Source organism: Coregonus clupeaformis, chromosome 5, assembly GCF_020615455.1.
Source record: "Coregonus clupeaformis isolate EN_2021a chromosome 5, ASM2061545v1, whole genome shotgun sequence".
NCBI lineage: Eukaryota > Metazoa > Chordata > Actinopteri > Salmoniformes > Salmonidae > Coregonus > Coregonus clupeaformis.
Window position 1 is genome coordinate 31269863 of NC_059196.1, and position 15641 is coordinate 31285503.

A 15641-nucleotide genomic window follows, 5' to 3' on the forward strand; every position below is an offset into this window, starting at 1 on the left:
AACCCAATTTTGATAAACTCTCATATCTATTGGGTGAAATACCACAGTGTGCAATCACAGCAGCAAGATTTGTGACCTGTTGTCACAAGAAAAGGGCAACCAGTGAAGAACAAACACCATTGTAAATACAACCCATATTTATGTTGATTTACTTTCCCTTTTGTACTTTAACTATTTGCACATCATTACAACACTGTATATAGACATAGTATGACATTTGAAATGTCTTTATTCTTTTGGAACTTCTGAGTGTAATGTTTACTGTTAATTGTTATTGTTTATTTCACTTTTGTGTATTATCTACTTCACTTGCTTTGGCAATTCTAACATGTTTCCCATGCCAATAAAGCCAATAAAGCCAATAAATGGAAATTGAATTGAATTATATTGATAGAAGAAATCCCAGGTTATCCTCTCTGGTCCAGACAGCTGTCTCTAAGGTCCAGGGAGAGCCACTGCTTCCCCCGGAGCGGCCTGCCATACAGCTGCAGCACCTGGGTCAGACTCTGGCTCTGTTGGCTGGGACAGCCTGGGTCAGACTCTGGCTCTGTTGGCTGGGACAGCCTAGGTCTGGATCTGGGTCTGTCAAGTCACCCTGTGGACCAACAGACACACAGTCAAGTATTTGTGAGGGGAGAATAGGAGAGAGGACGAGAGAGAGAGATAGAGCTTTATAGATCTAAATGTTATAGAGAGAAACACGTACAGATTTCTGATCACAGGATGCCTTTAGAATCCTGACATAGGGTAGCTGAAGGGTGGAGAGGAGTTGGTCTGAACCACTACAGCCAACCTGGATGGATCAAAGAAACAGTAAAGATACACTGAACAAAAATATAAACGCAACATGTAAAGTGTTGGTCCCATGTTTCATGAGCTGAAATAAAAGATCCCAGAAAAGTTCCATATGCACAAAAAGCTTATTTCTCTCAAATTCTGTGCACAAATTTGAGTGAGCATTTCTCCTTTGCCAAGATAATCCATCCACCGGATGTGGCATATCAAGAAGCTGATTAAACAGCATGATCATTACACAGGTGCACCTTGTGCTGGGGACAATAAAAGGCCACTCTAAAATGTGCAGTTTTGTCACACAACACAATGCCACAGATGTCTCAAGTTTTGAGGGAGCATGCTGACTGCAAGAATGTCCACCAGAGCTATTACCAGAGAATTGAATGTTCATTTCTCTACCATAAGCCGCCTCCAACATCGTTTGGCAGTGCGTCCAACCGGCCTCACAACCACAGACCATGTGTATGGCGTCGTGTGGGCGAGCGGTTTGCTGATGTCAATGTTGTGAAAAGAGTGCCCAATGGTGGCAGTGGGGTTATGGTATGGGTAGGCATAAGCTACGGACAACGAACACAATTGCATTTTATCGATGGCAATTTGAATGCATAAATATCCTATGACGAGATCCTGAGGCCTATTGTATTCTCAGTCAAGTGAAATCCATAGATTAGGACCTAAGGAATTTATTTCAATTGGCTGATTTCCCCATATGAACTATAACTCAGTAAAATCTTTGAAATTGGTGCATGTTGCATTGATATTTGTGTTCAGTATATATAAAACAGATAAGATACACACAATGTGTAGATTTCTGTGTGATTGACAAGTCTCTGTCTCTCACCGTGGCAATCTCCAGGTCCTTCATGTTGTTCATGTTTCTCCTGGCATGTGCGTCACACAAAGTCGATTGGTCTCATCTGGACGTTGGGTACCTCAGAAGAAACCACGCACAATAGAAGGAGCAGAAGTCCTAAAAGAGTGAAGAACGGAGATTACCTAGGCTCCTGGATTACAATGGTGAATGTATCCCACACTAATACCAAGATGGCCTCTGTTCCTCGACCAGTTCAGTGGCTCTAAAAGAGGTAGATTTGACCACATTTCCACAAACTGTTTCCACCTAATGTCTCTTACACAGGGTGTTTCTTGGATACTTTTTGGCAACTCCTTCAACACAGGCCAAGTGTTGTCTCACACTGTATCTTGAGAAAAGGCATAGTTTTATTACTGTCCATAGATTACCCAACACTCTTCTGGTGAACTGAACTGATCTTCCTTGCTTCAACAAGTTCTCCTCAATAATAAACATAATGCCAAGTTCCATTCTCTGATATCCCTGTGGTCCAACAAAAGACCATACCAGAGATCTTATCTTCTATATATAAAAACAAAGTTCATAATTCTATTGGGCAAGTCTAAACATTATATTTCTATGTATGATCTTAAAAGGATAGGCCCATAAGACAAAATTGGACAAAAACAATTATACCGAATATAATATTTACTATTAAACTGATGTGTATATTTCCCTTAAAAATGGTTATTGTTTTGCACAAACAAAAGATCATCAGACAGATCCCTAAAATATGTATTGGGGTAAATGTTAAAAGACACACTATATATACAAAAGTATGTGGACACCCCTTCAAATTAGTAGATTCAGCTATTTCAGACACACCCGTTGCTGACCGGTGTATAAAATCGAGCACACCGCCATGCAATCTCCATAGACAAACATTGGCATTAGAATGGCCTTACTGAATAGCTCAGTGACTTTCAACGTGGCACCGTCATAGGCAGTGGCGGTTTTACACAGAGGCCGGGGGAGGCCCGTGCCTCCCTGGAAATGTCCCTGGCCACCCCTGTGGCCCCCCCGTGCTGACCAAATAAAAAATTATGAATTTATAACTATTTTACACGCGAGCGCCAAAAGCGGAACTAATGCAACGCTCTACACGGCAACGTTCTACACGGGTAAATTAGAGTGGCGCACCCAAAAACTGTATCCTGCCATCTGCCTGCCTGCCACGTGTGGTGCTGCTTCGGTGAATGAGAGCTCAGCAACTACTATTTGCGAGAGGATTTGCAGGAGTCGAAGGTAAGCAAAACGATTTAATATCATAAGTGACTTGTTGTTCTTGCACATAGCCTACATGTTCCTTTTGTTCCTCACACATAAATCAAATCAAGTTTTTAAATGTCTGGTCTCGATTTGTTTAGAAATGTAATCATATCTAAGCAAACTCATCGAAGCAGAAGCAAATATCCAAATGTTAGTAGGCTATCCTTGCTAGGTCTACACAATGTTGTGATGTTAACCACGTAACTTCATCCGTCTTGGCTGTTGCATCGCGATAACAAATACATTTTTAGTAAAGTAATCAACAGGTTATCTGCCAGTGTTAAGTAGGGAGGGATGGTTAGGTAACAAAATGTAATGCATGCCCCTACGTTTTTTCTTCTTCTAATAGTTATCATGAAACGAGGAAGGGACATAAAGTCATTTTTTGCCCCAGCAAACAAAAAAGTGAGAGAAACAAATCGAGGTTTTGAGAAAGTTGAGGAAGAGGGAGAGCCAGCATGTGATGAAAGTGAGGGGTCTGACAAAGAGAGGGAAATTCCAGAGGGTGAGGAGGATGAAGAAGAGGGTGAGGAGGATGAAGAAGAGGGTGAGGAGAATGAAGAAGAGGGCGAGGAGAATGAAGAAGAGGGTGAGAAGCATGAAGAAGAAAGCATACAGGGACAGAGAGATGAACAGCCAGAGGGACAGCAAGTGGATCCATGTGGATCAAGTACTGCACCATCAGGTTTGTGATGAGGAAGGTTCTTACTATTTGCAAAGCAATGCAATTACAATGTAATGGTAGGCCTGCTGGGTGTCCTTAAAATGCTGCTTTCTGCTGTTAATTCTTTTTGTGTCAATATGGCTCTGTTTTTTTTTTAAGTAAATACTTTGCCTACATTTTGAAATACATGCAGATGTACAGTAAATAAATGTTGTAGTTGTGCCCTATGTTTACTGTCCATCTTCTTCAGATATCAGCAAGTCTAAGTATGACGTACCAGTACAGCCGAACTTGAAGATATTCCCAACCACACTGATGGGGGACAGAAGACGAAGCTTCAGACCAAACTGGTACACTACTCATCCATGGCTTGAGTATTCTGTAATGACGGACTCTACATGTTGCTATGCATGTAGACATTTTAGCACACCAAATGCCCCAGACACCGTTTTTGTTTCAACACCTGGTTTTACAAACTGGAAAAAGGCAACTATGAGAAATGCAGGGTTTTCACTACATGCAAAGTCTGAACGACACAAGTGTGCAATGATCGCATGGAGGGATTATCAAAGAGCTGTTAGAACTGACGCAACACTAACAGATCTCCTTGACAAAGAACACACTAAACAAGTACAAGAAAATCAGGCATACATTAAAACAGTTGGGGAAGTGCTGTTGCTTACAGCTACACAAAACATAGCACAAAGAGGACATGATGAATCTGAAGGGTCCACTAACAAAGGAAACTTTAGGGAAATTCTTAACACAGTTGCTAACCACGACCAACTTGTTAAGAGAAGATTAACTTCCATTCACAATGCAAAGTACACAAGCAAGATCATCCAGAATGAGGTTTTGGGTTGTTTGGCAGAAATGGTTCGGTCTGAAATCATAGAAGAAGTGAAGAAAAGTGAGGTTTTTAGCGTCATGGCAGATGAAACAAAGGATATTTCAAAAAAAAGAACAGATGTCCTTCACACTCAGGTACTATTACAATGGGGCCATTAAGGAGAGTTTTCTCCATTTTGAATCTGCAGAGAGGTTAGATGCAGCAGGGCTTACTGGAAAAATAGTACACTTACTGGAACGTTATGGCCTGGACTACAAAAATAACCTCGTAGGCCAAGCGTACGATGGCGCTGCCGTTATGAGCGGTAAGCATTCAGGGGTTCAGGCAAGGATCAAAGAACAGGCTAAATTAGCCTTCTACGTCCATTGTAGTGCTCATTGTCTGAATTTAGTGTTAGTTGATGTAGTCAAAAGTGTCCCAGAAACGTGTCTTAAGAAGCTGAAGCTTGTTTTATTTTTCATTTTACATCATCTATCTTTTTTTCCTCACAGTACCAGTAGTTCCACACACTACTAGAGTGTATGTATGTTTGTATGTATGTATATATATCCCACCAATCCTCTCTCAAGAGGTTTTCAAAAAGGGGCAAACTCATGTCTCAAGACCTGCTTCTGTTGGTTCCCCTCTCCTGCCTGTAACTTTCCATCCACATCCCCAAAGTTTTGTGGCCCATTATGACATCACTCCATTAAGTGATTGCTGCATGTACTGCTCTAAGGAAACACTTCTCTCTCTCTCTCTCTCTCTCTCTCTCTCTCTCTCTCTCTCTCTCTCTCTCTCTCTCTCTCTCTCTCTCTCTCTCTCTCTCTCTCTCTCTCTCTCTCTCTCTCTCTCTCTCTCTCTCTCTCTCTCTCTCTCTCTCTCTCTCAAATCTTCAAGCTCCACAGATGTTTTATGGCATCCACTAAACCTCTTTAGATATTTGTAAATTATACAGTGTGATACCTTTCAACGAAAGTTTATTTTATTTTTTTACCAACTATGATTTTTCCTTTTGAAAACAAGCAAAGCAAGAAAAAAAAGAAACAAAATCCCTCCAATCATTGCACACTTGTGTCGTTCAGACTTTGCAGGTCCAGCTTTGACATGATGATCTAACTAACACTAATATTGTAACTAATATTGTAACTGAAATATGTATGATCCTATGATGAGCGATTGCTTACTTCCCTTTCACTCTTAAAAAATTACTGAAAAAAAATGTGTATAAAAAGGTATATGTAGTATATGTTTGTTTAGTGAGCATTCATGCTGTCATTTTTTCCTAATGTGAACTATGGTGGAAATGTGCTGTCCTAAATGGACTTGCCCATATATGTTGTAAAGCCTTTTTTTGTACACCTGCTCATCAACTGACAGTGAAGTACACAAAGACACAGACACACACACACACACACACAGACACCTGTAATATTCTTGTTTTCATGTTGTTGCTGATATCCATCAGTGTTGTTCATATTGCTACATTGTGTTGACATGATTGTTGCTTTTAAACGAATGTTAACTTAATGTTTATTGTCTGCATCCTATTGGACTACTGGATGTTAATGTGTAACACGTTTCCCTGTTTATGTGCTTTAGCAATACTGTATGTCAATATGGTCATGCTAGTAAAGCCTCTTTGAATTGAATTTCTTTTCTGATTTGGTTTATTTTACCTAAATGGATACAGGGTAGTGTGTTTTGTTTATAAATCACTCAGAAAGTTTTCTTTCTTAAAACAAAATGTGGAATCAACTGTCCACAGTAGTGGGGCTTCCATAAATAGGAAATGGCACATTGTTGTACCCTTTGTTGTATCCTGGAGTTTTGTTCACATTGAATATGAACCCTGTATTTGTACCCTGTACTTTTTAATTTAAAAAAAAATATATATATTTTTATTTTTATGGCACTATCTCTCTTGCATCTGCACTCTTGTACAAAATACGTGTTATAATAAATGTCATATGATTTTAAAGTAAAATAAAGTTTATAATCTTTGAATATCATGTGTTGCCAGTTTTTTTATGTGTGCCCCCCTGATTAAACACTGGCCCCTCCTTGGCCCCCCTAGTAAAATGTGTCTAGAACCGCCACTGGTCATAGGATGCCACCTTTCCAACAAATACGTTCGTCAGATTTCTGCCCTGCTAGAGCTGCCCTGGTCAACTGTATGTGCTGTTATTGTTAAGTGGAAATGTCTAGGAGCAACAACGGCTCAGCCGCGAAGTGCTAGGCCACACAAGCTCACAGAACAGGACCGCCGAGTGCTGAAGCACGTAGCGCGTAAAAATAATCTGTCCTCTGTTGCAACACTCACTACCAAGTTTCAAACGGCCTCTGGAAGCAACGTCAGAAATTGATTTCCATGGCCGAGCAGCCTAAGGTCACCATGCCAAGCGTCGCCTGGAGAGGTGTAAAGCTCGCTGCCATTGGACTCTGGAGCAGTGGAAACGCGTTCTCTGGAGTGATGAATCACGCTTCACCATCTGGCAGTCTGACGGACATGTGAGAGTGTGATTTGAAGGAGTCAGGCGCAGGAGGGTAAATCACCAAATACAGAGTTTATTCCGTAGTACACAGTTACGCTGGATAGCATCAACAGCACAGGGCGTAATACAGGTGTACTGGAACACAATACAGGCACACGGGGAGAAATAACCCCGGCAATACAAAGTACGGGTAGCTCAACCGAGCTACACTCATCTTCACATAAAACATTCACCCACAAGGACAAGGGGGCAGAGGGAACACTTGACGGACTAATGAGGGGATATGAACCAGGTGTGTGTAATTGACAAGACAAGACAAATGGAATGATGATATATGGAGCGGCAGTGGCTAGTAAGCCGGTGACGACGAACGTCGAAACCTGCCCGAACAAGGAGGGGAGGCAGCCTCGGCGGAAGTCGTGACAGTACCCCCCCCTTGACGCGCAGCTCCAGCAGCGCGCCGACCCTGACCTCGGGGACGGCCAGGAGGACGCGGAGCAGGGCGAGCCGGATGGCGATGGTGGAAATCCCGCAACAAGGCGGGATCGAGGATATCCCTCACCGGGACCCAGCACCGTTCCTCCGGACCGTACTCCTCCCACTCCACGAGCTACTGAAGGCCCCCACCCGACGCCTCGAATCCAAGATGGAACGGACAGAGTACACCGGGGCCCCCTCGATGTCCAGAGGAGGTGGAGGGACCTCCTGCACCTCAGACTCCTGGAGCGGACCAGCCACCACCGGCCTAAGTAGAGACACATGAAACGTGATTGAAGACAGCCCGAAAGAGGCGAGCGAACTCCCCCTAGTTCTTCAACGCGGCTCCTCCTTCGTTCCACACCGCGTTGGCCCACTCCAGGGCTTTCCCCGAGAGGCAGGAGACGAGGGCGGACACCTTCTCCTGCTCCGATGGGGCCGGCCTGATGCTGGAGAAATAGAGCTTCAGTTGGAGGAGGAATCCTTGGCAGAGAGCCGCCGTCCCGTCGAACTCCTGTGGTCGGGATATCTGGATCCCTCCGGGTGCTGGGGTTTGGGTGGCTGGATCCGGTTGGCCAGCTGGTCTCGACAGATCGGATCCTCTCCTCTCCAGGCGTTGGACGACCTGAAGAACCCGATCCATCGCTTCTCCCAAGCTGGCCAGCATCATGGAATGCTCCTGGACCCGTGCCACGACTCCAGGCATGCGCTCCTCTCCCGCTGACTCCATAGCGGGTGGGTGATTCTTTTAGAGTGTGATTGGAAGGAGTTAGGCGCAGGAGGGTAAATCACCGAATACAGAGTTTATTCCATAGTACACAGTTACGCTGGATAGCGTCAACAGCACAGGGCGTAATACAGGGGTACTGGAACACAATACAGGCACACGGGGAGAAATAACCCCGTTAATACAAAGTACTCAACTGAGTTACACTCATCTTCACATAAAACATTCACCCACAAGGACAAGGGGGCAGAGGGAACACTTGACGGACTAATGAGGGGATATGAACCAGGTGTGTGTAATTGACAAGACAAGACAAATGAAATGATGATATATGGAGCGGCAATGGCTAGTAAGCCGGTGACGACGAACGCCGAAGCCTGCCCGAACAAGGAGGGGAGGCAGCCTCGGCGGAAGTCGTGACAGGACGACGCTGGGTGTGGCGGATGCCAGGAAAACGCTATCTGCCCGAATGCATAGTGCCAACTATAAAGATTGGTGGAGGAGGAATAATGGCCTGGGGCTGTTTTTCATGGTTCGGGCTAGGCCCGTTAGTTCCAGTGAAGGGAAATCTTAACGCTACAGCATACAATGACATTCTAGATGATTCTGTGCTTCCAACTTTGTGGCAACAGTTTGGGGAAGGCCCTTTCCTGTTTCAGCATGACAATGCCCCCGTGCACAAAGCCAGGTCCATACAGAAATGATTTGTCGAGATCAGTTTGGAAGGACTTAACTGGCCTGCACAGAGCGCTGACTTCAACCCCATCGAACACCTTTGGGATTAATCGGAACGCTGACTGCGAGCCAGGCCTAATCGCCCAACATTAGTGTCCGACCTCACTAATGCTCTTGTGGCTGAATGGAAGAAAGTCAAAGTCCCTGCAGCAATGGTGGAAAGTGGAAAGCCTTCCCAGAAGAGTGGAGGCTGTTATAGCAGCAAAGGGGGGGACCAACTCCATATTAATGCCCATGATTTTGGAATGAGATGTTCGATGAGCAAGTGTCCACATACTTTTGGTGTATTCCAATAACATCTTAAAGAAATGCATGTCAATGAATAATGCACACAATTCCCCTTTGTATGTCACATTTTATGTTAGTGTGTCACATTGTCAGAAAAGGTAAGTGAGTGAGTGTTTTGCATGCATAAATGTAATAATGCAAGGTGTTGAAAGGTGCCAAAGCAAACAACCAAAAAGCCACAAAAATACCACAACAAAAATCAATAAAGGTGTCTGCATGGAGAGAGTCTCCCCAATGAATGTGGAAGAGGTCCATTTATCCTGGGACACACCCAAGCCCAGGTGTTTCCCATGTAGCTGACGACCCTCCCAACTCTGCCCACCGGCATCCTAATAAGGAAACAAGAGCAAAGAGAGAGAATACGGCAGACAAAGTGGAAGGGTCGTCCCCCCCCGAACAGGACGCACCTATTAGCCCGAACAGGACGTACCTCACCCTGCCCAACCACCTTTCCAAGGTATGTAACAGTCGCCTGAGCAAACCCACATTTAGCCAAATTTATCGTGAGGCGACCCGTAGCCAGACGTTCGAACAAGGCTTGGATACGGGACAGATGTTCATCCCAAGTATCTGCATATATCACTACATCGTCCAGATAAACAGCGCACCCGGCCAGACCAGAGACAACCCTGTTCATAAGTCGCTGAAAAGTGGCAGGTGCATTATGCAGGCCGAAACTCATAACCGAATACGAGTACAGACCAAAAGGTGTAATAAAGGCAGAGATTTCCCGTGCCCTACTCGTCAGTGGCAACTGCCAATAGCCCTTTAACAGGTCAAATTTGCTCACAAACTTAGCTGCGCCGACTTGATCAACGCAGTCCTCCATCCGAGGAAGAGGAAATTAATCTGGTTTAGTGACATAATTTACCTTACGGTAGTCCGTACAAAATCTGTTTGTTCCATCCGATTTACTGACCAAGATACAGGGACTGGAGAAAGAAGGCTCTGCTATTTTAGGCTCTGCTATTTTACTCTCCAGCATGTACCTGACCTCAGCATCCAGACAACGCAGTTTCTCTGAAGAAACTCTATAGAACGGTTGACGAATGGGGTCAGCATCTCCAATGTCAATATCATGTTCTATTAAGTTTGTACGTGTAGGTGTATTAGAAAACAAACCTGGAAATCTCAGAATCAGACCAACCATCTCTTTCCGCCCATCAACAGGTAGATGAGTAAGAAGGCTATCTAAAATATCCAGTGTCTCTGAATTTTTCAATCTACCCTGCAGTATGCAATCGTCAGGACCAGGAACATCTTCCTCCTCATGCACAGATCTAGCATGACCAGAACCCAGGGAAATAACAGCATCAGCCAAAATAACAGTTTTACCGTCCTCTGTAGACTCCCACTGTTCAGTCTCAGAGGAACGTGCATAATAGGGTTTTAACAAATTTACATGGCACAGTTGGTGTGCTTTCCTCCGTTCTGGAGTGGCAACTAGATAATTTTGCCCAGTGTACTGGCGCACCACTGTATATGGACCTTGAAACTTGGCTTGAAAAGGAGAACCAATAATTGGCAGCAGAGCCAGAACCTGATCACCTGGACTAAAGTGACGAGGCTCAGCTCGGCGATCAAATATGCTCTTCATCCTGTCCTGTGAAGATGATAGCTTCTCTTTAGCCATTTCACCAGCGGCCTACAAGCGTCGCCGAAAATCACACACATATGATAACAGGGACTGAGGAGGCTCGGGAGACTTCAAGTCATCCTGGAGAACAGATAAAAGCCCACACACCCTATGTTCAAACACAAGGTCATTTGGACTAAAACCCGTGCTCTCCTGTGAAACCTCCCTAGCGGCTAACAGTAACCAAGGCAACCCCTCCTCCCAATCCTTATCCATCTTAGTACAATACGCTCTCAACAAAGACTTAAGTGTTTGATGGAAACGTTCCAGTGCTCCTTGACTTTGCGCGTGATAGGCGCTAGACAAATTGTGTTTAATATGGAGCTGTTAGAGAACCTGACCAAAGAGATTAGAGGTGAAATTAGATCCTTGATCACTTTGAATGACCTTAGGGATTCCAAACAGTGAGAGAAACTGAGTCAAAGCTTTTAACACAGACTTAGTTGTGATAGACCGGAGAGGATAGGCAGCAGGAAACCTAGTGGTCTGACACAAAACAGTCAACAAATAATTACTACCCTTTTTAGAATGAGGCAAAGGACCAACACAGTCAATAATCAGATACTCAAAAGGTTTACTGAGTACAGGAATAGGAAACAGTGGTACCGGCTTAATAGCTTGATTAGGTTTACCAGTTAATTGACAGGTGTGACAAGTTTTGATGAAATCAGAAACATCCCTCTTTAATCTAGGCCAAAAGAAATGTCTTAATATGCGATTGTAGGTTTTCCTCACACCCATATGTCCAGCAACGTCGTTGTGAGAAGTTGTCAACACCAACTCACGAAGCTTAACTGGTACCACAACCTGACTAATCGCCTCCCCCAGAAAACAACTACAATGAGACATCCACTTTCTCATCAGGACCTCCTCTTGGAGAAAATAGCCCTGTGCGACATCTCCCAACTGTTCCACAGGCACAATTTGGTCCCGCAACTCTTCTAATGTGGGGTCAATCCATTGCGCCTCGATTAAATCGGAGCGGGATACAGATAACGGGATAACAGGGAAAACAGTGACAGACTTCTTTGTGGTATTCTCGTTAGCCAGTTCAGTGACCAGGTCGTCATGGATCATAGAACGCTTCACTGCACACACAGAGAACACCTCTGGGAAATTCTGTGCACTCTCATCAGGAATCCCTACAATGAACGGCTTAGTGGAAACCACTAAAGATGGAAACATGTTAGGCCACACACGCTCACCAGCCAAGTTATTACCAAGGACCACGTTGATACCCTCAATAGGCAATGAAGGACGCACCCCCACAACAACCTCACCTTTCACCAGTCCACAATCCAACATCAGTTTATGCAATGGAACTGACCTATTCCCCTAATTAGAACACTATTCCCCGAATCAGTCTCCGCAGAGAAGGGTAACACAGATTCCAACACAAACGATTCAGAGGCACCTGTGTCTCTTAGGATCTTCACTGGCACTAGGTTCTTACTTCCTAACATAGACACAAAACCCTCCGTAATGAAAGGTAAATAGCCTGGATCAATATGGACTTTCACATGCCCCTGGGCATGAGAAAATGTGTCAGGAGTGAACTGATGTGGAACAGGCGCAGCTAACGCCATAGGCTTAGATTTAACATAAGCACCTGTACTGAATTTACCCCTAGAGCTGAGAACCGGACATTGGTTTTTCCAATGACCTAAGTCTTGACAGTAGTGACACTCTTGACCAAAGTCAGTTTTCCCACGAGAGTCGGGCTCAACCCTAGTTGAATGAAACTCTGCCCGTAAACCTAAGTATCTCGGTGAGCGAGACCCAAATCTCTGCGAACGCCCCCACTCACTCCGAATACGGGGTTCTGCTAAAACATTTTTGTGAGTTCCCACGGGGGGCCAGTATAAAAAACTATGTATTCACTAACTGTAAGTCGCTCTGGATAAGAGCGTCTGCTAAATGACTAAAATGTAAATGTAAATGTGAGTCAAAACATATTCATCCGCCAAAACCGCAGCCTCAGCGACAGTCTTTATTTTTCGTTCATTAACGTACGTCGCTATACGATCAGGGATTGTGTCCTTAAATTGCTCTAACATAATCAGATCACAGCCCTTGGAAAGTCATAACTGCAGAGGCGGAACACCAGCGATTAAACTGTGAAGATAATTATTGCGCAAACTCAACATATGTCTGCTGATCATCCATTTTTAAAGTTCTAAATCGTTGGCGGTAAGCCTTGGGGACCAATTCGTAAATCTGTAACATAGCCGTTTTAACCTTATCATGACTGACACTGTCAGCTACACTAAGAGCTGCATATGCTTCCTGCGCTTTACCAGTCAGCACACACTGCAACATCAAAGTGCGGTAAGAATCAGGCCAACTCCTAGCGTCAGCAACACGCTCAAACAACGAAAATAATGTCTCAGGGTCCTTTTCATTAAACTGAGGCAACAACCGTAAGTTCCCAACAATATCAAATGTGTCTGGGTCACGACCAAAAGAGGAACGACCCCTAGGTAACTCTGGGTCACCTTCCCAGAGCAAACTCTCCCCTGAGAGCTTTCCTTCCCTAACCAACTCTAGTCGCTCTTGTTGCAGCTTGATTTTAGCACGCTCCATATCCTGTTTAAATTCCAATTCCCTTTCATATTTTACACGATCATGCCCTAGCTGTAACAGAAGCAGTTCTTTCTGCTGTTCAAAAAGAAGACTACTATGACTAACCGATGGAGCGGTCATTGTAACATATCGGGGAGACAACGAGTCCTCAGCAGAGGCTGCCCCAGTGGTAACTTTAAGAATACCACTCTCCATCAAATTGGCCTTCAATATTAACCTAATATAATTTTTTTGACATTTATCATTAATTTCAACCTTGTAGTGTTCAGCAACCTTCAACAGCTGTTCTTTAGTACATAATTCTAACAGTTCCTCTGATGGAAAGCGAATGAACTCGTCTACATTAGACCCCATAATCAAGAGAAGAAAAAAAGTATTATAATAATCTCGCTCAATCCCTCTGCTGAGCACACCAGACACAACACGAGAAATGACAATCACACCGAGCACCACAGAAGAGAGATGGGATATGGAGCTTACCCAAAACCTACAATAACTCAACCCTAGTCTTCGTGCGGATTCGCGGTGGGTAATTACGCACTGTAGCCCGCTGGCAAGGAAATAAACCCCCCAGCACGCTGGTAGATGGTTTTTATTTATATAGAAGCCATGGATATGCCCCTGAGACAACTGCTCAGTCCACAGACACCACACAAAAACAACAAACATTTAACCATGCCCAACGTATTCCAAAACATAACACGTCACTAAGCCTATCAGAGGAAAAGGCTATAGCTCCAGGTAGCAAATGTCCCTACCCTATCTCAAATCTCCCACTGAGGTACACAGCCGATTGTACTCAACTCCTCAGACCGATGCCCCAACAGCGAGTAGAGCAAGAGTTTCCAGGCTGGGCAGGGCCTGGAAACTAACCAATGTACTCTCTCCAATGCAGTACACAACCCAAAACACCAAAGGCAACCAATACTGGGCCTATCAAACTCAAACAAACTAACAAAATATACAACCAAAGCACCTACAGAATTTAACATTAACTCCACGTTTTCTCCCACTTTCAAGATCCCGAACCGGCTCAAAGTTCGTAACAAAAGGGAGACAACGTGGAGACAAGGAATACCAAAATATATATTTATTAACTAAAGTAAACTAAGTACAATTACCAATGGTGTGTGTAATCAGTAATCAGTAGTGTAAGTGAGTGTTTTGCATGCATAAATGTAATAATGCAAGGTGTTGAAAGGTGCCAAAGCAAACAACCAAAAAGCCACAAAAATACCACAACAAAAATCAATAAAGGTGTCTGCATGGAGAGAGTCTCCCCAATGAATGTGGAAGAGGTCCATTTATCCTGGGACACACCCAAGCCCAGGTGTTTCCCATGTAGCTGACGACCCTCCCAACTCTGCCCACCGGCATCCTAATAAGGAAACAAGAGCAAAGAGAGAGAATACGGCAGACAAAGTGGGAGGGTCGTCACAATGCATAAATCTATACTTATTCTACTAAGATATCATCACTTGATGGGTCTAATAAACCAAGCTGATAACTGATCTATTCAAGAAAAACATAAATAATTAACATTGCATGTGTATTAGTATAGTATGATGATAGGCCTATTGCAAAGAGCAGTTGGATACCCACTGCTAAAAGCCATAACCCGCTCCTGTACGCATGACGCCCCTCAATAGCGGCTTTTCTTCCATGGTGCTCATCCCCATGTTCTATTTAATCCAGGAGGGAAATCATAGGAGTTTGCGACACCGTTATAAAGGATGAAAGTCTCTTATATTCACCAAATCGTACATTCACTTTGGTCTGCCTTCTTGCTCCGTAGAACTGTTTATCCTGGCGCATGCCTCTGTTTTGTTTGTTGACTTTATTTTCTGCCAACAATTGGACCTAATGTGCGACAATGTTTGTGATCCCTGAAATGTAGCAATATGTAATTTCCCACGCCCATAAAACGTATAATATCCAGTTAGCGAGTGTGTATAGCCTAACTTTTGATTAATATAAAAAAACGGAAATTGGAAAAAATGTATGACCAAATCAAATAATCCAAACAATCTAAAAAAATGTAGAGTGAACGTCATATTTGATTTACCCTGGCGTTAATGTTTGACAGCCGGCCATCCTCCTGTCTACGGTGCGCACATAAGCGGAACAATTGATTGTGTCCTCCTGAAAACTCTCCCAAAAGCGACAAGACAAACCGGTTTTCTTTTATCTCAAAGAAGAGAAAATAATATCATTATCATTTTATAATCTCTTATTTCCTACATTGTCATTATCCCTGTGAGTAGGCCTAGGCAACCTCAATTTCCTTTCA

General features: G+C 43.8%; 1 protein-coding gene across 1 annotated transcript in view; it reads right to left on the bottom strand.

Annotated features, from left to right (window-relative positions):
- Positions 1–329: 329 nt before the first annotated feature.
- The window catches only part of LOC121556703 (calretinin-like), a 40669-nt gene continuing 25357 nt past the window's right edge, over positions 330–15641 (bottom strand). The window contains exons 12-14 of the mRNA XM_045211555.1: positions 1637–1765; positions 707–793; positions 330–595 (exon numbers count right to left, since the gene is read on the bottom strand). Of these exons, the coding sequence (XP_045067490.1) occupies positions 1709–1765 (57 nt within the window). The 3' untranslated portion in view covers positions 330–595; positions 707–793; positions 1637–1708. The remainder of the gene's footprint in view (positions 596–706; positions 794–1636; positions 1766–15641) is intronic.